The 25919-nt window shown below is 47.8% G+C and overlaps 1 protein-coding gene across 1 annotated transcript in view; it reads left to right on the top strand.

The window, feature by feature from the left end:
- Positions 1-677: 677 nt before the first annotated feature.
- Positions 678-25919, top strand: part of F2 (coagulation factor II, thrombin) — a 32109-nt gene continuing 6867 nt past the window's right edge. The window contains exons 1-10 of the mRNA XM_073541647.1: positions 678-834; positions 5110-5270; positions 5856-5880; positions 6779-6832; positions 14316-14421; positions 14998-15134; positions 15974-16276; positions 17726-17830; positions 18273-18399; positions 18850-19017. Of these exons, the coding sequence (XP_073397748.1) occupies positions 738-834; positions 5110-5270; positions 5856-5880; positions 6779-6832; positions 14316-14421; positions 14998-15134; positions 15974-16276; positions 17726-17830; positions 18273-18399; positions 18850-19017 (1283 nt within the window). The 5' untranslated portion in view covers positions 678-737. The remainder of the gene's footprint in view (positions 835-5109; positions 5271-5855; positions 5881-6778; positions 6833-14315; positions 14422-14997; positions 15135-15973; positions 16277-17725; positions 17831-18272; positions 18400-18849; positions 19018-25919) is intronic.

Below are 25919 nucleotides of genomic sequence, written 5' to 3'. Positions count from 1 at the left end.
TCCGGCTGGTCCTGTTGTTGGCACTGGATCTTCCCATGTAAATGGTGGCTGTGCTGCCGCCGACAATATGAGCACAGATCCGTCACATTACCAATCAATCGTCCTCACACTTTTGCCTCAGTCCTGTAAAGCTGTTGTCCACCTGTGGGAAGAGATGTTTTTCTTTTTCTTTAAATACATGTATTTTGGGCAAATTCTTGCATTTGGGTTTCTTTAAATATTTTGCACTGTTTGGCTTTTACTGGCCTTATGTTTCCCGGCACATTCAACTTTGATGTGGTCTGTGGTCATAAATCAGCTGAGAGGAGCTCAGAAGTCACAAACTCTTCCATTGGAACATCAGAACGAGCTCACTGATGAATTCTCAGATGACTCATTCTGCAGCCAGCAGTACACAGCGCAACACTGGGGCAATAGAAGGCAAACGGTGCAAAATGTTTAATGGAACCCAATTAGAAAAATTATTTTTAGCATTTAAGTAAAAAAAAACAAATTGAACAGGTTGGGCATGACGGCTCTCTGCAGGGTGGCGGGCTCCGCCATCGCTCTGGTCTGACAGGTACTTTGTGCTGGTAATACGGTGTTAATGGAGAGTTCTCAGTGTTTGCTGGTCAATGTGTAACCGCTCCTGACCCCAGAGGCTGAATGAGGGGGAGGGAGAGGAGGGTCTCTATGATTCCTGACCCTGGTCAATCTTCCCAATCACCGCTCAGTTGTCTCACAGCTGCAGGGCTGCCATGCGAAGGCTCCTGTTTCCCACCATGCCGCACCGAACCAACGTAATCCGTGGATTATTTGTGGCCTCCCTGCTGTCCCTAGCACTGGGCGACAATGGTAAGACCGCCAGTCCCGATACATAGCGAGGTGCCAGTCGTGACCGGCAGGACCACACATGGGGAACTGTATGTGGCGCAGCCATTTATCAGTAGCCCAGTGCGATGTATTCTACCGTGCGGACCAGCGGAGTTCTGCCGAAATCCCAGCACCCTCACGTAAGCGTACTTTGGGGTCGTACCCAGGTAAACGTTATCTACCGGGCACGAGTCCTGGGGGGCCGGAAAGGACCAACAGCTGGGGTCAAAAAACGGAGACTTTGTCCTGGTATTTAGGTATAGGGCGCAGGAAAGCCCAATGTATGGCTGTCTATATCTTCCCTCAATCCATGGATCTGTCTAATCTCCATTATCTGCCTCCGCACGGCCGGCGATTACTATTTCTTTATAACATTTGTAACTTGCTTATATGTTATTTCCGGTGAATTGTTGCATTTTTAGACCTGGCGACATCTTTTTGCGCCTTTTTTTTCTAACTTTCCACCAACTATTTATTACTTTGCACCAGAAATTTTTTAGAAAAGTTTCCGAAAAGTATAATAACTGTGCCGCGATGGATATATGGAACGACGGAACGTGCAACGGGTTGTTATTTTTTTTTTTTGACCAAAGTGGGAACTTTGAGACTTTTTTTTGGCCAAAACCAGAATTGAATTGATAAGGGCTGAGGCTTGTGTAGGACCACGGCGTCTTCTTTTCCTGCTAGATCCACTTCATGCCCATCGGACCTTTTGGCGCTGTTTTCTAGATCAGTTTTCCAATCTCTGATTTGCCACATGAGTACAGAGAAAGGAGTATGTATCATGGCTTCCTATATGGACATTAGCCGTAGGTTCTCTTTAGGGCATTGCTATGTGAAGGCACCGACATGTGACCTCATCTACTCTTCGGGTACTGATGGAGCTGATATGTTGACGTAGTTTTTAAATTCCGGCCATGATCCATTAATTTTAGATGTTTAATCCAAGAGGCAGGACCCTGGCGGCTTCTCCCCACTCTGCCGCCCTAGATTGTCAGGTGTGTGTATAGGGAGAGACCTGTCACTCAAGGGGAGTGGGGCGGGGACATCCTGTCTTGGACCTGCCTCTTTGACTAGTCACATGAGCCTCATGGCCCCCAGCTGTCCTTTCAAAAGCCGCAGCTTTTCAAAGTAAAACAGACGCTGCTGAAATGATGGAGACGGACTCTTATTCATTCAGGCACCAAGACTCAGCTGCCACTGGTTTCTTTTGTTATAGAGGGGACCCATTTTTGGGATCCTTACCCAAAAAGGAGACGAGATACAATGAGTAAGGACCTGCCCTGCAGGACCTGTTTCTTTTTGGGTTACACAGATAACCCTCTTTGAATTTTAGAAAATCAGCTCCATGTAATACTTCATTCCTCCTGCGGAGGAGCTGTAGGGAAACTGGACACTTACTGCTAGGTCTCCTTACAGATCCCAGCTGATTGCTGATGATCCTAGCATGGAAAGAGGACACTTTGTGATAATTCTATGGTTATGGCACCCTTAAGACTGGGATGAGGCATTGGATTGGTGTAATTATGTGATGTCTGGTCGCTGTGGACATTGAGATCATATGAAATATTTTTTTTTGTGCCACTGATCTCCAATGCTCCCAGGTCCTTGCTCCAAACAAACTGTGCGACATCAACAATGGTCACCCATAATGGGGGCATCTATCGGCCACTGCATTCTCTTGGCCGATGTGGCAATGTGTTTGCCAACAGGAAGCACTGAGGAACAGCGAGGACACATCTTGTCTTCTTCGGGCATGATACAGTGCGATTGTTGCTGAATGCATCCATAATAATGAGTCAGAGGAAGCCGAGCTCTTCTTACTGGAGTGCTGGCAAAACTCATAAACGTCAATTTCATCCATTGTGGCCGTCCATTGGTTTAAAATGAAAAGTTATATCTATATCCCAAAACCATCCAGGATCATTTCCCACCGAGGTGGGAAAAAAACAGCGGACTCCCCACAGCCAAACATGAGCTAGAAATGGAAATCTATTAGGGCGCGTTATAGATCACAAATTAGCAAACGTTTGTTACTCAGGCTTTATGACCATGCCAGATCCATTACCCCTGTGAAGCACTTATGTTACCCCCTGCAGCCCCAATGGAATACCACTATGCATCGCACATAATGCATCCTGGCAGCAAAACATACCCCCCACTGGCACAAAATACCAAACTACTGCCTACAATACTTCCCTGTGTCAAGTGACACAGAGCAACACATAACACGTCCCCAGAGGAGCCAGAGACCTATCACAGTGCAGCACATAACACCTCCCCAGAGGAGCCAGGGACCTATCACAGTGCAGCACATAACACCTCCCCAGAGGAGCCAGGGACCTATCACAGTGCAGCACATAACACCTCCCCAGAGGAGCCAGAGACCTATCACAGTGCAGCACACACCTCCCCAGAGGAGCCAGAGACCTATCACAGCGCAGCATATAACACCTCCCTAGAGGAGCCAGAGACCTATCACAGCGGAGCACATAACACCTCCCCAGAGGAGCCAAAGACCTATCACAGCGCAGCATATAACCTCCCCAGAGGAGCCAGAGACCTATCACAGCACAGCATATAACACCTCCCCAGAGGAGCCAGAGACATTTCATGGTGCAGCACATAACACCTCCCCAGAGGAGCCAGGGACCTATCACAGTGCAGCACATTACATCTCCCCAGAGGAGCCAGAGACCTATTACAGTGCAGCATATAACACCTCCCCAGAGGAGGCAGAGACCTATCACAGTGCAGCACATAACACCTCCCCAGAGGAGCCAAAGACCTATCACAGCGAAACATATAACACCTCCCCAGAGGAGCCAGAGACCTATCACAGCGCAACATATAACACATCCCCAGAGGAGCCAGAGACATTTCACGGTGCAGCACATTACATCTCCCAAGAGGAGCCAGAGACCTATCACAGTGCAGCATATAACACCTCCCCAGAGGAGTCAGAGACCTTTCACGGTGCAGCACATAACACCTCCCCAGAGTCGGAGACCTTTCACGGTGCAGCACATAACACCTCCCCAGAGGAGCTAGAGACCTATCACAGCGCAGCATATAACACCTCCCCAGAGGAGCTAGAGACCTATCACAGCGCAGCATATAACACCTCCCCAGAGGAGCTAGAGACCTATCACAGCGCAGCATATAACACCTCCCCAGAGGAGCCAGAGACCTATCACAGTGCAGAACATAACACTTCCCCAGAGGAGCCAAAGACCTATCACAGTGCAGCACATTACATCTCCCCAGAGGAGCCAGAGACCTATCACAGTGTAGCACATAACACTTCCCCAGAGGAGCCAGGGACCTATCACAGTGCAGCACATTACATCTCCCCAGAGGAGCCAGAGACCTATCACAGTGTAGCACATAACACTTCCCCAGAGGAGCCAGGGACCTATCACAGTGCAGCACATTACATCTCCCCAGAGGAGCCAGAGACCTATCACAGTGTAGCACATAACACTTCCCCAGAGGAGCCAGGGACCTATCACAGTGCAGCACATTATATCTCCCCAGAGGAGCCAGAGACCTATCACAGTGCAGCATATAACACCTCCCCAGAGGAGCCAGAGACCTATCACAGCGCAGCATATAACACCTCCCCAGAGGAGCCAGAGACCTATCACAGTGCAGAACATAACACTTCCCCAGAGGAGCCAAAGACCTATCACAGTGCAGCACATTACATCTCCCCAGAGGAGCCAGAGACCTATCACAGTGTAGCACATAACACTTCCCCAGAGGAGCCAGGGACCTATCACAGTGCAGCACATTACATCTCCCCAGAGGAGCCAGAGACCTATCACAGTGTAGCACAAAACACTTCCCCAGAGGAGCCAGGGACCTATCACAGTGCAGCACATTACATCTCCCCAGAGGAGCCAGAGACCTATCACAGTGTAGCACATAACACTTCCCCAGAGGAGCCAGGGACCTATCACAGTGCAGCACATTACATCTCGCCAGAGGAGCCAGAGACCTATCACAGTGCAGCATATAACGCCTCCCCAGAGGAGCCAGAGACCTATCACAGTGCCGTCATGGTTTACAATTAGGTATTCTGGATTGTTGGATTTCCCTAATTATGCCATTCTGCAGAAATCTAAACGACGAGCACCCAAAGGTCCAGACCAATAACTGGATGTTGTGGGCTACTGGGTGGCAGACAATGCACTAGTTCACGTCAGGGCCTCATTGACCAGTCCATATTGTGATCCGTCTCCTATCTCCTGCCAGTGTTCATCAGCGACCAGGAGGCCATGTCTGTCTTGAAACGTTCCCGCAGAGCTAATTCAATATTCGAGGAGTTGAAGGAGGGAAATATGGAACGAGAATGTATGGAGGAGATATGTAACTACGAGGAAGCCCGAGAGATAAAGGAGTCAAACGCCGCCACGGTGAGATTATCGGATTATTGCACACGTGGTGTTTACATGCATGCGTGTCTTATGCTTAGCCGGGGTTCATGATTGTGAGGGTCTGTCCTCCTTCAATACAAGAGACCTGCTGCAAAGTTGTCTTCTGCTCTTGGTCCCTCGTGAGGATTCTTTGGCTCTCTGATTGGTCAATCTTTGGAAATTCCAATTACTGATCCATCTGTTTGATCAGTGAGGGTCCCATCTCCGGGACCCCCATGGATTTCCAGAACTAGACTTGTGTCCACCATGGACCTATGAAGATCACATCCCGGAGGGTTGAATGTAGCGGCAGGTCAGATATGATCGCTATTGATCGATCTGTCAATGATACGAGACCGCAGGGTATCTTCAGTGTCATGAAGATGAATCTAGCGGCAAGGCTTAATCTGCAGCTCCATTTTTGTCATTCTTGCAGACCGAGGGGAATTTGGGGTCTTATCATTTAACCCCTGGATACCCCTTTTAAGGATTCCATAAAGTTGCATTATGGTGGTGACGACCTGGAGGAAACCCTTCAGTGTAAGGTTCCTATGTCTTTACAGCCCTGTGTTTTCTGTATTTCAGGACACGTTCTGGCGACATTATCAATGTGAGTAGTGAAGAAAGACATCACTCATCTCGGTGCACTTGTGTTTGCTGATTTCCCCATAGTTCAGGGGTCACCGGGGGCCCGACATGAAGTAATGCAGATGAGTATATAGTGGCACAGCGTGTCCTGGGGGCGCAGGACGTCCAGGATCCTGTACACAGATACACAAACATTAACCACAGAAAATACGTTTCAGAATGTTTTTTGTGTGCTGTTCCGCAGAATTCACCCGTCGTATTTGGAGTGTGGACATCACAAGCATTGACTTGTTGCTTCCTTTTCCCAAGAGAAAAAAATAGAATCCCAGCACGGGGGGGGGGGGGGGGGAGTATAGGAACGTTTCCCATTTATTAGAAAATGTAAGCGTTACTGCCCTTTCCCAAAGAATCTGCATTACAGAAGCCGCAGAAAAACGGCCCCGTGTGAACAGCATCAGTGTTTACCAACTGAAATCCACGGGGGATGAATCCTGAGTGTAATTCTTAAGGATTTTGGAGCAGAAAACGCTCATTTTTTTTTCTTCTAAATCCCAGTGACCGTTCCTCTAGGGCTCGTTCACACCGTTCAGATACGCTGCAGGTTTATTCCATCCAGCTTTCCCAGACAGAAAATCTTTGAGTGTTACAATGTGGATCTAATGTCATAAAATCTCCCGCGCACGCGGTATGTGCAGAACTTGCACCGCGCATTTCCTCCACAGATTTAAGTAAAATCCACTTTGTGTCCGACGCAGCGAATCACTTTCTGCTGTGGATCTTCGGCGCAGGTTGAACTTTGCGGTAAATCTGCAGCAGATTCCAAGCGATCTTGGAGAATCCGCTGCAGGATCCCGGTGGTCGTCGTTACTGTTTATAAATGTCGCCTCTTAAATAAATGATCTCTTCCTGCTTATCTATAGCTTGTCATCCTGAAAAGAAGCCGGCGAGGGAAACCCTGGACCAGTGTATGTCAGGTGAGGAGCTGTCCGTCCATGTTCTCCAGGTGACGCAGCGAACGGCGATTTTATGTCACCCACGCCTTCGATGGCGCTCGGGCACGGCGGGCGCATGGCAGATGTCTATATTCTCTTCATATGAGGATATATTACATATGGCGGATCTAGCTTAGTCGCAGCAATAACTCTGGTCTCTGCTAGGCGCTAACTGTCTTCAGCAGTCGGGGGTCTCTGCAGCTGAACAAGGGTGCAGAGCGGGTGGCAGAGAGGTTCCTTACACCCACCCGCTGATCTCTGTGGCACCCAACCCATAGCTATTGGCGCCCAACAGTCTCCAGCCTACGGCTGCTGCATTGTTCACTTGACTTTGTTCTATTCAGAACATCACTCATGCAGGAAGGAATCTCTCTATTTGCATCTCTTTCCAGACTGTCACTTCGCTACAAGCTGTCTCTTCTGTAGGCCGTCTCTCTTCTGTAGGCCGTCTCTCTTCTGTAAGCCTTCTCTCTTCTGCAGGCCTTCTCTCTTCTGCAGGCCTTCTCTCTTCTGTAGGCCTTCTCTCTTCTGTAGGCCTTCTCTCTTCTGTAAGCCATCTCTCTTCTGTAAGCCATCTCTCTTCTGTAAGCCTTCTCTCTTCTGTAAGCCTTCTCTCTTCTGTAGGCCTTCTCTCTTCTGCAGGCCGTCTCTCTTCTGTAGGCCTTCTCTCTTCTGCAGGCCTTCTCTCTTCTGTAGGCCTTCTCTCTTCTGCAGGCCTTCTCTCTTCTGTAAGCCTTCTCTCTTCTGCAGGCCGTCTCTCTTCTGCAGGCCGTCTCTCTTCTGCAGGCCATCTCTCTTCCGTAGGCCTTCTCTCTTCTGTAGGCCGTCTCTCTTCTGTAAGCCTTCTCTCTTCTGTAGGCCGTCTCTCTTCTGTAGGCCTTCTCTCTTCTGTAGGCCTTCTCTCTTCTGCAGGCCGTCTCTCTTCTGTAGGCCTTCTCTCTTCTGCAGGCCTTCACTCTTCTGTAGGCCTTCTCTCTTCTGCAGGCCGTCTCTCTTCTGTAGGCCTTCTCTCTTCTGCAGGCCTTCTCTCTTCTGTAAGCCTTCTCTCTTCTGCAGGCCGTCTCTCTTCTGCAGGCCGTCTCTCTTCTGCAGGCCGTCTCTCTTCCGTAGGCCTTCGCTCTTCTGTAGGCCTTCTCTCTTCTGTAGGCCTTCTCTCTTCTGTAGGCCTTCTGTCTTCTGTAGGCCTTCGCTCTTCTGTAGGCCTTCTCTCTTCTGTAGGCCTTCTCTCTTCTGTAGGCCTTCTGTCTTCTGTAGGCCTTCTCTCTTCTGCATGCCTTCTCTCTTCTGTAGGCCGTCTCTCTTCGGTAGGCCGTCTCTCTTCTGCAGGCCGTCTCTCTTCTGTAGGCCTTCTCTCTTCTATACGCCGTCTCTCTTCTGTAGGCCTCTCTTCTGTAAGCCGTCTCTCTTCTGTAGGTCGCCTCTCTTCTGTAGGCCTTCTGTCTTCTGTAGGTCTCTCTTCTGTACTTCTGTAGGCCTTCTCTCTTCTATAGGCCTTCTCTCTTCTGTAAGCCTTCTCTCTTCTGTAAGCCTTCTCTCTTCTGTAGGCCTTCTCTCTTCTGCAGGCCATCTCTCTTCTGTAGGCCTTCTCTCTTCTGCAGGCCTTCTCTCTTCTGTAGGCCGTCTCTCTTCTGCAGGCCGTCTCTCTTCTGTAGGCCTTCTCTCTTCTGCAGGCCTTCTCTCTTCTGTAATCCTCTCTTCTGCAGGCCGTCTCTCTTCTGCAGGCCGTCTCTCTTCTGCAGGCCATCTCTCTTCCGTAGGCCTTCGCTCTTCTGTAGGCCTTCTCTCTTCTGTAGGCCTTCTGTCTTCTGTAGGCCTTGGCTCTTCTGTAGGCCTTCTCTCTTCTGTAGGCCTTTTCTCTTCTGTAGGCCTTTTCTCTTCTGCAGGCTTTCTCTCTTCTGTAGGCCTTCTCTCTTCTGCAGGCCGTCTCTCTTCTGTAGGCCTTCTCTCTTCTGCAGGCCATCTCTCTTCTGTAGGCCTTCTCTCTTCTGCAGGCCGTCTCTCTTCTGTAGGCCTTCTCTCTTCTATATGCCGTCTCTCTTCTGTAGGCCTCTCTTCTGTAAGCCATCTCTCTTCTGTAGGCCGCCTCTCTTCTGTAGGCCTTCTGTCTTCTGTAGGTCTCTCTTATGTACTTCTGTAGGCCTTCTCTCTTCTGCAGGTCGCCTCTCTTCTGTAAGCCTTCTCTCTTCTGTAGGCCTTCTGTCTTCTGTAGGTCTCTCTTCTGTAGGCCTTCTCTCTTCTATAGGCCTTCTCTCTTCTGTAAGCCTTCTCTCTTCTGTAGGCCTTCTCTCTTCTGTAGGCCTTCTGTCTTCTGTAGGTCTTCTCTCTTCTGCCTCCTTTCTTCTGTAGGCCATCTCTCTTCTGTAAGCCTTCTCTCTTCTGTAGGCCTTCTCTCTTCTGTAGGCCGTCTCTCTTCTGTAGGCCGTCTCTCTTCTGTAGGCCTTCTCTCTTCTGTAGGCCTTCTCTCTTCTGTAAACCTTCTCTCTTCTGTAAGCCGTCTCTCTTCTGTAAGCCTCTCTTCTGTAGGCCTTCTCTCTTCTGTAGGCCGTCTCTCTTTTGTAGGCCATCTCTCTTCTGTAGGCCGTCTCTCTTTTGTAGGCCGTCTCTCTTTTGTAGGCCGTCTCTCTTCTGTAAGCCTTCTCTCTTCTGTAGGCCTTCTCTCTTCTGTAGGCCTTCTGTCTTCTCTCTTCTGCCTTCTTTCTTCTGTAGGCCATCTCTCTTCTGTAAGCTTCTCTCTTCTGTAGGCCTTCTCTCTTCTGTAGGCCTTCTCTCTTCTGTAAGCCTTCTCTCTTCTGTAAGCCGTCTCTCTTCTGTAGGCCCTCTCTCTTCTGTAAGCCTCTCTTCTGTAGGCCTTCTCTCTTCTGTAGGCCATCTCTCTTCTGTAGGCCGTCTCTCTTCTGTAAGCCATCTCTCTTCTGAAGGCCTTCTCTCTTCTGTAGGCCATCTCTCTTTTGTAGGCCGTCTCTCTTCTGTAAGCCATCTCTCTTCTGTACGCCTTCTCTCTTCTGTAGGCCTTCTCTCTTCTGTAAGCCTTCTCTCTTCTGTAAGCCTTCTCTCTTCTGTAAGCCATCTCTCTTCTGTACGCCTTCTCTCTTCTGTAAGTCGTCTCTCTTCTGTAGGCCTTCTCTCTTCTGTAAGCCTTCTCTCTTCTGTAAGCCTTCTCTCTTCTGTAAGCCATCTCTCTTCTGTACGTCTTCTCTCTTCTGTAGGCCTTCTCTCTTCTGTAAGCCTTCTCTCTTCTGTAAGCCATCTCTCTTCTGTACGCCTTCTCTCTTCTGTAGGCCTTCTCTCTTCTGTAAGGCTTCTCTCTTCTGTAGGCCTTCTCTCTTCTGTAAGCCGTCTCTCTTCTGTAGGCCTTCTTTCTTCTGTAGGCCTTCTTTCTTCTGTAGGCCGTCTCTCTTCTGTAGGCCGTCTCTCTTCTTTAGGCCGTCTCTCTTCTCTAGGCTGTCCGTCTCTCTACGGTAGGCCGTCTCTCTTCTCTGTTCAGTTTCCCCTTTACAGGACTTCTTTCCCCTGCAGATTGTCTCTCCTTTACAGATTGTCTTTCCTCTGCAGTCTGTCTGTTCTCTGCACACCATTTCTCCTCTGCAGTCTGTCTCTTCTCCACAGGCCATTTCTCCTCTGTAGACTGTCTCTTCTCTGCAAGCCATTTCTCCTCTGTAGACTGTCTTTTCTCCGCAGGCCATTTCCCCTCTGCAGACTGTCTCTTCTCCGCAGGCCATTTATCCTCTTCAGACTGTCTCTTCTCCGCAGGCCATTTCTCCTCTGCAGACTGTCTCTTCTCCGCAGGCCATTTCTCCTCTTCAGACTGTCTTTTCTCCACAGGCTATTTCTCGTCTGCAGACTGTCTTTTCTCCGCAGGCCAATTCTCCTCTGCAGTCTTTCTTTTCTCTGCAGGAGATTTCTGACCTGCAGTCTGTCTCTTCTCCGCAGGCCTTTTCTGCCCTGCAGTCTGTCTCTTCTCCGCAGGCCTTTTCTGCCCTGCAGTCTATCTCTTCTCCGCAGGCCATTTCCCCTCTGCAGACTGTCTCTTCTCCGCAGGCCATTTCTCCTCTTCAGACTGTCTCTTCTCCACAGGCCATTTCTCCTCTGCAGACTGTCTCTTCTCCGCAGGCCATTTCTCCTCTTCAGACTGTCTTTTCTCCGCAGGCTATTTCTCGTCTGCAGACTGTCTTTTCTCTGCAGGCCATTTCTCCTCTGCAGACTGTCTCTTCTCCACAGACCATTTCTCCTCTGCAGTCTGTCTCTTTTCCGCAGGCCATTTCTCCTCTGCAGGCTGTCTCTTCTCCGCAGGCCATTTCCCCTCTGCAGTTTGTCTCTTCTCCGCAGGCCATTTCTCCTCTGCAGACTGTCTCTTCTCCGCAGGCCATTTATCCTCTGCAGTCTGTCTCTTCTCCGCAGGCCATTTCTCCTCTGCAGACTGTCTCTTCTCAGCAGGCCATTTCTCTTCTCCGCAGGCCATTTCTCCCCTGCAGTCTGTCTCTTCTCTGCAGGAGATTTCTGACCTGCAGTCTGTTTCTTCTCCGCAGACCTTTTCTGCCCTGCAGTCTGTCTCTTCTCCGCAGGCCATTTATCCTCTTCATACTGTCTCTTCTCTGCAGGCCATTTCTCCTCTGCAGTCTGTCTCTTCTCCGCAGGCCATTTCTCCTCTGCAGTCTGTCTCTTCTCCGCAGGCCATTTCTCCTCTGCAGGCTGTCTCTTCTCCGCAGGCCATTTCTCCTCTGCAGTTTGTCTCTTCTCCGCAGGCCATTTCTCCTCTGCAGACTGTCTCTTCTCCGCAGGCCATTTATCCTCTTCAGACTGTCTCTTCTCCGCAGGCCATTTCTCCTCTGCAGTCTGTCTCTTCTCAGCAGGCCATTTCTCTTCTGCAAACTGTCTCTTCTCCGCAGGCCATTTCTCTTCTGCAGACTGTCTCTTCTCTGCAGGCCAATTCTTCTCTGCAGTCTTTCTTTTCTCTGCAGGCCATTTCTCCTCTGCAGTCTGTCTCTTCTCTGCAGGAGATTTCTGACCTGCAGTCTGTCTCTTCTCCGCAGGCCTTTTCTGCCCTGCAGTCTGTCTCTTCTCCGCAGGCCATTTATCCTTTTCAGACTGTCTCTTCTCCGCAGGCCATTTCTCCTCTTCAGACTGTTTCTTCTCCGCAGGCCATTTCTCCTCTGCAGACTGTCTCTTCTCCGCACGCCATTTCTCCTCTTCAGACTGTCTTTTCTCCACAGGCTAATTCTCGTCTGCAGACTGTCTTTTCTCCGCAGGCCATTTCTCCCCTGCAGTCTGTCTCTTCTCTGCAGGAGATTTCTGACCTGCAGTCTGTCTCTTCTCCGCAGGCCTTTTCTGGCCTGCAGTCTATCTCTTCTCCGCAGGCCATTTATCCTCTTCAGACTGTCTCTTCTCCGCAAGCCATTTCTCCTCTGTAGACTGTGTTTTCTCCGCAGGCCATTTCCCCTCTGCAGACTGTCTCTTCTCCGCAGGCCATTTCTCCTCTTCAGACTGTCTCTTCTCCGCAGGTCATTTCTCCTCTGCAGACTGTCTCTTCTCCGCAGGCCATTTCTCCTCTTCAGACTGTCTTTTCTCCGCAGGCCATTTCTCCTCTGCAGTCTGTCTCTTTTCCGCAGGCCATTTCTCCTCTGCAGGCTGTCTCTTCTCCGCAGGCCATTTCCCCTCTGCAGTTTGTCTCTTCTCCGCAGGCCATTTCTCCTCTGCAGACTGTCTCTTCTCCGCAGGCCATTTATCCTCTTCAGACTGTCTCTTCTCCGCAGGCCATTTCTCCTCTGCAGTCTGTCTCTTCTCCGCAGGCCATTTCTCCTCTGCAGACTGTCTCTTCTCCGCAGGCCATTTCTCTTCTCTGCAGGCCAATTCTCCTCTGCAGTCTTTCTTTTCTCCGCAGGCCATTTCTCCCCTGCAGTCTGTCTCTTCTCTGCAGGAGATTTCTGACCTGCAGTCTGTCTCTTCTCCGCAGACCTTTTCTGCCCTGCAGTCTGTCTCCTCTCCGCAGGCCATTTATGCTCTTCAGACTGTCTCTTCTCCGCAGGCCATTTCTCCTCTGCAGTCTGTCTCTTCTCCGCAGGCCATTTCTCCTCTGCAGTCTGTCTCTTCTCCGCAGGCCATTTCTCCTCTGCAGGCTGTCTCTTCTCCGCAGGCCATTTCCCCTCTGCAGTTTGTCTCTTCTCAGCAGGCCATTTCTCCTCTGCAAACTGTCTCTTCTCCGCAGGCCATTTCTCTTCTGCAGACTGTCTCTTCTCTGCAGGCCATTTCTCCTCTGCAGTCTTTCTTTTCTCCGCAGGCCATTTCTCCTCTGCAGACTGTCTTTTCTCCGCAGGCCATTTCTCCTCTGCAGACTGTCTCTTCTCCACAGGCCATTTCTCCTCTGCAGACTGTCTCTTCTCTGCAGGCCATTTCTCCTCTGCAGTCTTTCTTTTCTCCGCAGGCCATTTCTCCTCTGCAGTTTTTCTATTCTCCGCAGGCCATTTCTCCTCTGCAGTCTTTCTTTTCTCCGCAGGCCATTTCTCCCCTGCAGTCTGTCTCTTCTCTGCAGGAGATTTCTGACCTGCAGTCTGTCTCTTCTCCGCAGACCTTTTCTGCCCTGCAGTCTGTCTCCTCTCCGCAGGCCATTTATGCTCTTCAGACTGTCTCTTCTCCGCAGGCCATTTCTCCTCTGCAGTCTGTCTCTTCTCCGCAGGCCATTTCTCCTCTGCAGTCTGTCTCTTCTCCGCAGGCCATTTCTCCTCTGCAGGCTGTCTCTTCTCCGCAGGCCATTTCCCCTCTGCAGTTTGTCTCTTCTCAGCAGGCCATTTCTCCTCTGCAAACTGTCTCTTCTCCGCAGGCCATTTCTCTTCTGCAGACTGTCTCTTCTCTGCAGGCCATTTCTCCTCTGCAGTCTTTCTTTTCTCCGCAGGCCATTTCTCCTCTGCAGACTGTCTTTTCTCCGCAGGCCATTTCTCCTCTGCAGACTGTCTCTTCTCCACAGGCCATTTCTCCTCTGCAGACTGTCTCTTCTCTGCAGGCCATTTCTCCTCTGCAGTCTTTCTTTTCTCCGCAGGCCATTTCTCCTCTGCAGTTTTTCTATTCTCTGCAGGCCATTTCTCCTCTGCAGTTTTTCTATTCTCCGCAGGCCATTTCTCTTCTGCAGACTGTCTCTTCTCCGCAGGCCATTTCTCCTCTGCAGTCTTTCTTTTCTCCGCAGGCCATTTCTCTTCTGCAGACTGTTTTTCTCCGCTGGCCATTTCTCCTCTGCAGACTGTCTATTCTCCGCAGGCCATTTTTCCTTTGCAGACTGTCTCTTCTCCGCAGGCCATTACTCCTCTGCAGACTGTCTCTTCTTCGCAGGCCATTTCTCCTCTGCAGACTGTCTCTTCTCTGCAGTCTTCGCTGCACGTGGTTATAACTGGCTAATAGTGATAATGGTAGACATTACATAGATATCTGTACCCCAGGGATCGCTGCTGTGTGACCTCCCTCTGTTCCTGATTGACAGGTGACTGTGCAGATGGAATGGGTCAGAACTACTTAGGAAACATCAGCGTCACCAGGTCGGGGCGAGAATGTCAGTACTGGGCCAGTAACTTTCCTCATAAGACGAAGTAAGTATTGGGTTCACATTACTTGTCCATTGCCTCATCTCCGAGTGCATAAATACCATCATTTAAAAAAACAAACCCTACCGTTTTGTGCATACAGCTCCTATGCAGAGATATGTATCTCCATAGATGCCAACTGCAGACAGACTGATCTGATCCAGCAATCCCGTCACTTATATATGCAGAAGAAAGAGAGCAGTCACTGGCCATGAACATGCATAGGTTTGCATGGGAGCTGTATACACAGAACGGGCGTTGTTTTTTTATGCAAAGTTGCTTATTTCTTTATTTTAGTTACATTGGATCTATTAAAATAGGGGGCTCCAAAAGTATCCAACCCTTACAGACCGGCCGGGGGTCTCTTGACATGAACTGAGCAGCCTCATAGGAATGAAGGAAGTTGTCAAGTTGGGATCAGGAGACCCCCGGCCAGTCCATGCATCGCGGGAAAAGTACTGACGGCGAAGCGCGGTTACGATCAGTGCAGGGTCCGGGAGATTCGGCCAAATCCTCTTAAGTTTATGCCAAGAGAGCTCCCCTAAATACGAACTGTTCGCTTGTCCCCTCTCTGTTCACCAGGATAAACCCGGTCACCCACCCGCACTACAACCTGACGGAGAACTACTGCCGAAACCCGGATGACAACAGCCTGGGGCCCTGGTGCTACACCAAGGACCCCGAGAAGCCCAGAGAGGAATGTTCAGTGCCTGTATGTGGTAAGTGGGGCCGTGATTTCCGCGAGGTCCGTCCACCCGAGCCGGAGACACAGCAGCAACTTTTCCAAAAGTTTCTGCCAAAGACAGTAGCAGCAATGTCCACGAGAGAAAATCTGCAGAGGAAAGGGAGTGTCGCCGAGTATTTCTCATGGCAGTTTTTGATGCAGATTGTGCACCGTAAATATACGGCCTGAAAAGTCATCCTTTACTCCAGGCTTCTGTATCCCCCGGGCTCATAACTACAGGCGGTGCAGACCCCCTATCTCCGATCACTGGAGGGGGCTCACTGACTCTGCCGAAGACCCCGGGATTATAAATGGCGCGTGCAGGATTCAGGTTACACCGATGGCGATCCGCAATCTTATTGTAGACTCTTACGTCAGAGTCTGCGGCTCCTGCTGTCTGAGAACTACAACTCCCATCATCAGGAGATGCTCAGAGTAGGGGAACCACAAGCTGCAGGAACAGGAGGCCACCATAGAGTAATCGCTTCCCTCCGGCCATCATCTAGGTTGGGTGAATTCAGGGGGTCTCTGTGTATCCCGCGGGGGTCTCAATAATATGACTGATTAAAATGAAGTCTCTTGGAAAAGAAGTTCTGCAGCAGCTGAGGAATAATTTGTTTAGCTATGAAGAGTAATGGAGGGAGGCGTCAGTGCAGACCACGATGGAGCCGGCACGGAGCCCATGTGCTGCCCACCAGGTGTGGACATGGTTTTCGTTGACCAGTGGTCTCCAACCTTTGGCTTTCCATCTGTTATGATATCATACTACAACACCCAGCATGCTCGGTCAGTAGCAGATTGGGGGTCGTTTACTCCCAGTTTGTGTCCCTATAGGCAAAAATGGCTTCACAGTGGAGGCAATTGTGAAAGTGTCGAAAACTGATCCGAAAGTGTTGACACCCTGCGTGCCGAACCATGGCTTAGAGTATGAGGGCACCCTGGCGGTCACCGTGTCAGGACTTCCGTGCCTCCGCTGGGACTCGCCCTTGGTGGAGTTGTACAGCCGCGAAGAGTTCAGGGAAGACGTAGACCTGAAGGAGAATTACTGCAGAAACCCCGACGATGACGACGAGGGCGTGTGGTGCTACGTGTCTCACACCAACATGACCTTCGAGTATTGCACCCTCAATTATTGTGGTAAGTCACCACCTGTCACGTCCTCCCTCCGGCCGCCATCGCCCGTCCACTATGATTCGTAGTTCCCACTGCCCCTTCTGTAAATGGAGCCATACACAGCTGCCCTCTGCACCGACCCACTGTCCCAGCACGGCTGCAGGACCATTGGGTCACGGCCCACTGTCTAAAACGATGTCGGGGGGTCTTTCCTCTCTGTATCGGGGGTTGGAGTCTAGAGTTCGTCGGCTCCTGTTCACACAGATGTGCACGATCCCAAGTCCAGCTGCATTCAACCACCACTGAGTATATACTGTATGCCCTGCAAAGCTCCATAATAGCGCAACGTGCAGTGAGCGTCCCCTAGTGGAGGCAGAAGGCAGCCATTGTTTTACCCTTCGAGCGTATGTTTATGCAGAAGATTTGGAGCTTTGTGTCAGAAAAACAATCACATGATCGACGGGGGTCACATGCCCAAATGGCTGGGACCAAAGAGATCGGACACAATCCAGTAATAAAGGAAATAAGTATTTTACTAAAAAAAAAAAAAAAAAAAGTAAAAAATTATTGAAATAAGAATAAAAAAGAACTAAAAATATACAATATCTAAAATTGTAGCAATTAAAAAAAATTAATATCCAAAAAATCTAAATCTCTCTCGCTCTCTCTCTCTCTCTCTATATATATATATATATATATATATATATATATATATATATATGTGTGTGTGTGTGAGAATATGTATATAGGATTTAAAAAAAATATAAAAGAAAAGCAATATACAAATAATAATAGCAGGGAATTAAGTAAAAGTAAAAAATGTAAAACAAATATATATTAAAAATACGTAAATGATAGTAATAAATGGTAATTATAAAAAATGCTCTCAAATGTTTTGTGTCAGAAAAAAAAAATCACATGATTGACGGGGTCACGTGCCCAATTGTCTGGGACTAAAGAGATCGAACACAATCCAGTAATAAAGGAAATAAGTATTTTATTTGTAAAAAATAATTCAAATAATATGATAACATAAAAGAACTAAAAATATTCAATATAAAAAATCTCTAACCATTACAAAATATATATATATAATTATAATAATACAAAGAAATAAAGTAAAAGTAAAAAATGTACAATAGAAAAAAATCATAACCAAACTGTAGCAATTATTAAAAGGAAACCTGTAGCATAAGAGTGAAAAAAAACTTAAAAAATCTCTTACTTTTTTTTAAATTTTCTTTTAACAGAAAAAGTTCATTTAAATGTACAAAAAAAAATTATTATTTTTTTTTTTTTTTTTTTTAACTCGAGGCCCCAGAATGTGTCCGGGGAGGAGGAGGAGGGTTGATATTATTTGGGCTTATTGGGTTTGTTCTCACTTAGTTGCTTCTTTTTTTCTTGTGCCTCGTGGATCCGTCTCCGCCATCTTGGACTTTGCCCGTGTTGCCGGCTGACCCCTGTCGCTGGCAGACAGACCCCTAGATGAAGAGCCCGTCACTGTCCAAGCGGGCCGCACAGACGCGACACAACAACAGACGTTTTTTAATGAGAAGACCTTTGGCAAAGGAGAAGACGGTGAGTAGAGAGCGGTATAGGGCCGACCACAAGGGGGCGACACCGCTGGGCCTCCACCGTCACAGGGGCTCCCACCTGCCCGGAGAAGTGGGGACCCATATTCCTCACTTTTGATAAATTCTTTGGTGTCCCATAAAAAAAGATCTTCGAGATGATCCCGGGCTACTAGAATGGTCTCTCTGTAAATAAGTACACCCTGGCAGTCCACTTCACCCAGAGCGCCATCAGCAGGAAGAGACTAGAGAAAGCCTGTCCGAGCATACGCCAGACCCCACGGAGAGCAGCGCAGCCCGTGCCGCGCGTCGTCCTGCTTCTGCCCACCTGTTGGACGCGGACCTTCTATGGGGAAGGGGCCTATAGGGGATGCGGCTTTTTTTTTGGGGGGGGGATGGCTTGGGGGCCGGAATTTTCACCGATCATCGTCGCGTTCTATTTCCCGCAGTTTGTGGATTGAGGCCGCTCTTTGAACAGAAGAAAATCGCTGATAAGAGCGAAGCGGAGCTGCTGGCATCCTACATCCAGGGCCGGATCGTGAAGGGAGAGGAAGCCGAGCCAGGCAGCTCCCCATGGTAACTCCGCGGGAGCCGCACCGCGCCTCTCTGCCTCCCATCTTCACTCTTAGTTTATAATAAAGCTCCTCCATAGTAAGCGTGTTTCTTTTTTTAAGAGGAAACCATCAACAAGTAGGTAACAATCTGCTATTCTTGTCTAACCGCTTAGATGCCGCAGTTGTTATTGAGTGTGGTACCTAAAGGGTTAAATTACAGAGACAGGCGTTCTCGTTGTACGGCACATCAAGAGACCACCGGAACGAAAGTGGAGGGGGGATGTACCAGATAAAAAATGGTTATCCTGTTTACTGACAGATGTCAAGGCAACCACTGCTGATTGTTTCCAGATAGTATGAAAACAAGTTACAACAGCGTGAAAGGAGTTGTTGGTGGAGCTTCAGTGTTGTTTCAACTTGCTGATGGTTTCCCTCATCCTCCACCTTCTGTCTTGCTTATTTCTGCTCCCAGGCAGGTGATGCTGTTCAAGAAGAGCCCCCAGGAGCTCCTGTGCGGGGCCAGTCTGATCAGTGACCGCTGGGTGCTGACCGCCGCTCATTGCATCTTCTATCCTCCGTGGGATAAAAACTTCACCTCTGACGACCTCCTGGTCCGGATCGGAAAACATTACCGAGCCAAGTAAGGGCACAATGTGACCAAACACAAAGCAACAGCTAAAGACAGAGAGGATTTATTCAGCGGTAGTATTTATGGGAATTATATGGTGGCATTTTTAGAAAATGTATTATATTGGTACTATATGATGGGATGTGTATGGCAGTATTATATTGGTACTATATGATGAGATGTATATGGCAGTATTATATTGGTACTATATGATGGGATGTGTATGGCAGTATTATATTGGTACTATATGATGAGATGTTTATGGCAGTATTATATTGGTACTATTTGATGAGATGTATATGGCAGTATTATATTGGTACTATATGATGGGATGTGTATGGCAATATTATATTGGTACTATATGATGAGATGTATATGGCAGTATTATATTGGTACTATATGATGGGATGTGTATGGCAGTATTATATTGGTACTATATGATGAGATGTTTATGGCAGTATTATATTGGTACTATTTGATGAGATGTATATGGCAGTATTATATTGGTACTATATGATGAGATGTATATGGCAGTATTATATTGGTACTATATGATGGGATGTGTATGGCAGTATTATATTGGTACTATATGATGGGATGTATATGGCTGTATTATATTGGTACTATATGATGGGATGTGTATGGCAGTATTATATTGGTACTATATGATGAGATGTATATGGCAGTATTATATTGGTACTATATGATGGGATGTGTATGGCAGTATTATATTGGTACTATATGATGGGATGTGTATGGCAGTATTATATTGGTACTATATGATGGGATGTATATGGCAGTATTATATTGGTACTATATGATGAGATGTTTATGGCAGTATTATATTGGTACTATTTGATGAGATGTATATGGCAGTATTATATTGGTACTATATGATGGGATGTGTATGGCAATATTATATTGGTACTATATGATGAGATGTATATGGCAGTATTATATTGGTACTATATGATGGGATGTGTATGGCAGTATTATATTGGTACTATATGATGAGATGTTTATGGCAGTATTATATTGGTACTATTTGATGAGATGTATATGGCAGTATTATATTGGTACTATATGATGAGATGTATATGGCAGTATTATATTGGTACTATATGATGGGATGTGTATGGCTGTATTATATTGGTACTATATGATGGGATGTATATGGCTGTATTATATTGGTACTATATGATGAGATGTTTATGTCAGTATTATATTGGTACTATGTGATGAGATGTATATGGCAGTATTATATTGGTACTATATGATGAGATGTATATGGCAGTATTATATTGGTATAATATGATGGGATGTATATGGCAGTATTATATTGGTACTATATGATGGGATGTATATGGCTGTATTATATTGGTACTATATGATGGGATGTGTATGGCAGTATTATATTGGTACTATATGATGAGATGTTTATGGCAGTATTATATTGGTACTATTTGATGAGATGTTTATGGCAGTATTATATTGGTACTATTTGATGGGATGTATATGGCAGTATTATATTGGTACTATATGATGGGATGTACTGTATATGGCAGTATTATATTGGTACTATTTGATGAGATGTTTATGGCAGTATTATATTGGTACTATATGATGGGATGTATATGGCAGTATTATATTGGTACTATATGATGGGATGTATATGGCTGTATTATATTGGTACTATATGATGGGATGTGTATGGCAGTATTATATTGGTACTATATGATGAGATGTTTATGGCAGTATTATATTGGTACTATTTGATGAGATGTATATGGCAGTATTATATTGGTACTATATGTTGAGATGTATATGGCAGTATTATATTGGTACTATATGATGGGATGTGTATGGCTGTATTATATTGGTACTATATGATGGGATGTGTATGGCTGTATTATATTGGTACTATATGACGGGATGTGTATGGCTGTATTATATTGGTACTATGTGATGGGATGTTTATGTCAGTATTATATTGGTACTATGCGATGAGATGTATATGGCAGTATTATATTGGTACTATATGATGAGATGTATATGGCAGTATTATATTGGTACTATGTGATGAGATGTATATGGCTGTATTATATTGGTACTATTTGATGAGATGTATATGGCAGTATTATATTGGTACTATATGTTGAGATGTATATGGCAGTATTATATTGGTACTATATGATGGGATGTGTATGGCTGTATTATATTGGTACTATATGATGGGATGTGTATGGCTGTATTATATTGGTACTATATGACGGGATGTGTATGGCTGTATTATATTGGTACTATGTGATGGGATGTTTATGTCAGTATTATATTGGTACTATGTGATGAGATGTATATGGCAGTATTATATTGGTACTATATGATGGGATGTATATGGCAGTATTATATTGGTACTATGTGATGAGATGTATATGGCTGTATTATATTGGTACTATATGATGAGATGTTTATGTCAGTATTATATTGGTACTATGTGATGAGATGTATATGGCAGTATTATATTGGTACTATATGATGAGATGTATATGGCAGTATTATATTGGTATAATATGATGGGATGTATATGGCAGTATTATATTGGTACTATATGATGGGATGTATATGGCTGTATTATATTGGTACTATATGATGGGATGTGTATGGCAGTATTATATTGGTACTATATGATGAGATGTTTATGGCAGTATTATATTGGTACTATTTGATGAGATGTTTATGGCAGTATTATATTGGTACTATTTGATGGGATGTATATGGCAGTATTATATTGGTACTATATGATGGGATGTACTGTATATGGCAGTATTATATTGGTACTATTTGATGAGATGTTTATGGCAGTATTATATTGGTACTATATGATGGGATGTATATGGCAGTATTATATTGGTACTATATGATGGGATGTATATGGCTGTATTATATTGGTACTATATGATGGGATGTGTATGGCAGTATTATATTGGTACTATATGATGAGATGTTTATGGCAGTATTATATTGGTACTATTTGATGAGATGTATATGGCAGTATTATATTGGTACTATATGTTGAGATGTATATGGCAGTATTATATTGGTACTATATGATGGGATGTGTATGGCTGTATTATATTGGTACTATATGATGGGATGTGTATGGCTGTATTATATTGGTACTATATGATGGGATGTGTATGGCTGTATTATATTGGTACTATGTGATGGGATGTATATGGCTGTATTATATTGGTACTATATGACGGGATGTGTATGACAGTATTACATTGGTACTATATGATGAGATGTATATGTGTCACGCCGTGCTCACCTGGGGGCGGGACCTCGGTCCCGACGTCATCTCTTCCGGAGCCGTGGTCACTCCGGGGGTCCCGTCGGGTGCGCACGCGCAGCTCTCGTCCCCGGGTCTCCTCCTACATGTCACGTTTGCGCTTGCGCGCTCCTGTCAGTGCTGTATAGGGCTCGGTCCTCTCTATGGTAATGGAGTACCTGACCCGGAACCTGTAGTGGTCATATGCTTTCTGGCTAGGTCCTGACCCGGAACCAGTAGTAGTCATGTGCTATATCAGACGACCTCCCCTAGGGGAGGTGCCTGATTATTGTTCTGCTTCCTGGCTTGGTCTGCCGTGTCCCTGCCTGGCTGTGCGCTGTATTCAGGTCCTCTGCTTTGTACTTGGTTGTGCCTCCTGGCACACGCTTTGACCCTGTGCTCTGTCTCGTACTCGGTTGTGCCTCCTGGCACACGCTCTTACCCTGTACTCTGTCTCATCCTCAATTGTGCCTCCTGGCACACACTCTGATTCCGTGCTCTGTCTTATACTCAGTTGTGCCTCCTGGCACATGCTCTGATCCTGTACTCAGTCTCTTACTCTGTTGTGCCTCCTGGCTCATGTACCAATCCTGCGCTCTGTCTTATGCTCAGTTGTGCCCTCTGGCACACACCCTGCTCCTGTACTCTGTTACACCTCCTGGCACACCTGCTGCCTGACTCAGTGCTCTGACGTGCGCCTTGCACGCATCCTGCTTCACTCACACCCGGACGAACGAAGTCTCTGTATACCACGTGTTCCCGTATCCACGCTTTACACGTTCCTGCAGACAAACTCACCCACTCGTGTCTCCTGTGAGCCGGCCGCCTGGTGCCAGCAGTCGTGGTGCCTCACCCCCTGGGGCTTGCCCCTGACACTCCCTGTATCGGGGGTGGTCTTCACTAGGTAAGCTCGCCCTGGGAGGGTTGGTGTCACGACCCAGAGGGTCCACTCCAGGAGTCGTCACAGTATAATCAGGCCAAGGACCCCGCTGGTACCACCACCTCCATCCAAAAGGAACTGGTGTTCCTACGGGAGAGTCAGACCAGGATTATGGCCCTTTTGAAATCCATGGAGTCCCGTTTGTCGGCCATACAATCTGTTTCTGCCCAGTCCTCGGCCCCGCACCCGATGCCGCGCCTCGGCAAGCCACCCCGATATAGCTGGGACCCCAAGTTTTGTTGAGGATTTCTGAACCAATGGCGGTTACATTTGGAGCTTTTGCCGCAGCACTATCCCACTGAGCGCGCCCAAATTGCCTTTATTGTTTCACACTTAGAGGGGGAGGCGTTAGCATGGGTGAACCCCCTCTGGGAGCGCAATGACCCACTCGTCTCTCAGCTTTCCACCTTTTTGGACACCTTCCGCAAGGTGTTCGACGAGCCGGGTCGGCTGGCCTCTATCACCGAGTCCCTCTCTAACCTCCATCAGGGTACGCTACCGGTGGGACAGTATGCCATCCGTTTTCGTACCTTGGCCTCCGGACTCGGTTGGAACAACGAGGCTCTCGTAGGGATCTTTTGGCGTGGCCTGTCCGGTCGGATCAAAGACGTACTGGCAGGTCGGGATACCCCCACCTCTTTAGAGGATCTGATCTCTCTGGCGACACGCATTGACCTGCGGTTTCAGGAACGCGCCCGTGAATTAGCCAGAGAGAGGAGCTTCTCTCACCTCCTCCGTTCCTGCTCCAAGAAGCCGGGAAACTTCTCCGCCTAGGGTTGATAGGAGAGGCCTCCCTAGGTGTATGTGATTCCTCTCCTCCCCTGCTCGTGTCCGTATTATTGAATCTCGGTACCAAGCGTTATTCTGAGGAGGCTTTTCTGGATTCTGGCACGGAGGGGAATTTTATCACACTCGAGGCGGTTAAAAAATACCGGATTCCTGTCAGATCCCTGGAGACTCCTCGGTCGATTGTTTCGGTCAGTGGTACGTCCGTGCAGGAGACCGTTACCCAGGCCACCGAAGAAATCGAGCTGCAGATTGGAGCCCTGCACCTGAAGAAGATCTCCTTCCTCGTCTTGTCTACCATGTCTTACACACTTCTTCTAGGCCTCCCTTGGCTACGGACTCATGAGCCAACCCTGGACTGGCGGTCGGGCAAGATACTCCAGTGGGGACCGTTCTGTCAGGAAAAGTGCCTGTTGCCCGTCCGTCCGATGAACTCTGCCGGTCCATCCCCGGCACCTACAGGTCTGCCGTCGGCTTACTGGTCCTTTGCAGATGTCTTTGACAAGAAGGAGGCCGAGACTCTGCCCCTCCATCGGCCATATGACTGTCCGATTGACCTCATTCCTGGTTCTACACCACCCAGGGGTAGGATATACCCGCTATCCCCTGCTGAGACCCAAGCTATGTCTGACTATATGCAGGAGAACCTTGCGAGAGGTTATATCTGTAAGTCCTCCTCGCCCGCGGGAGCTGGATTTTTCTTTGTAAAAAAGAAGGACGGCTCCCTCCGTCCTTGCATAGACTACCGAGGCCTGAACGATATCACGGTCAAGAACAAGTACCCATTGCCATTGATCCCGGAGCTCTTTGACCGACTTATTAGAGCTCGAATTTTCACCAAACTGGATCTTCGTGGGGCCTACAACTTGATCCGCATTCGTTCCGGGGATGATTGGAAGACCGCCTTTAACACCAGAGACGGTCACTATGAGTACTTGGTCATGCCCTTCGGCCTCTGCAATGCCCCAGCGGTGTTCCAGGAGTTCGTCAATGACGTCTTCCGGGATATGCTGTACTCCTGCGTGGTAGTCTATCTGGATGACATCCTCGTTTTTTCTCCAGACCTCTCCGCCCACAGAAAGAACGTGCGTGAAGTCCTCCAGCGCCTGAAGGAGAACCGCCTTTATGCCAAGCTCGAGAAATGTGCCTTCGAGCAAACGTCCCTGCCATTCTTGGGGTACATTATCTCAGAATCAGGTCTACGCATGGATCCGACAAAGGTGTCCGCCGTCCTCAATTGGCCACAGCCCCATGGGGTGAAGGCAATCCAACGCTTCCTTGGTTTTGCGAACTACCGACAGTTTGTTCCTCATTTCTCCTCGTTGGTTCGCCCCATCTCGTCCCTTATCTGCAAGGAAGCTAACGCAAAGGCTTGGCCCTCTGAGGCTGAAGAGGCATTCCAGTCGTTGAAACAAGCCTTCGCCGCTGCTCCGGCGCTTCACCGATCTGAGGTTAGTAGACCTTTCACTCTTGAGGTGGACGCATCCTCTACTGGGGCTGGCGCAGTCCGTCTGCAGAAATCCTCTTCTGGACGTTTTGTCACCTGTGGCTTCTTTTCTAAAGTATTTTCCTCCACTGAGCAGAACTACTCCATTGGCGACAAAGAGCTATTGGCCATTAAGTTGGCCTTGGAGGAGTGGAGGTACTTACTGGAAGGTGCCATACATCCATTCAAGATCTTCACGCACCATAAGAACCTGGCGTACATCCAGTCCGCACAGAGGCTCAATCCTCGGCAAGCCAGGTGGTCCCTATTCTTCGCCCGCTTTGACTTTGAGCTACATTTTCGGCCCGGCGATAAGAACGTTAGAGCGGATGCGTTGTCAAGATCATTCCTGTCGTCTGATGCAGAGGAAG

This window comes from Dendrobates tinctorius, unplaced genomic scaffold (assembly GCF_039654945.1).
Source record: "Dendrobates tinctorius isolate UK_male_01 unplaced genomic scaffold, ASM3965494v1 ptg000124l, whole genome shotgun sequence".
Classification (NCBI taxonomy): Eukaryota; Metazoa; Chordata; class Amphibia; order Anura; family Dendrobatidae; genus Dendrobates; species Dendrobates tinctorius.
Note: the sequence above shows the minus strand (reverse complement) of the source record. Positions and strands in the feature narration are given on the sequence as shown.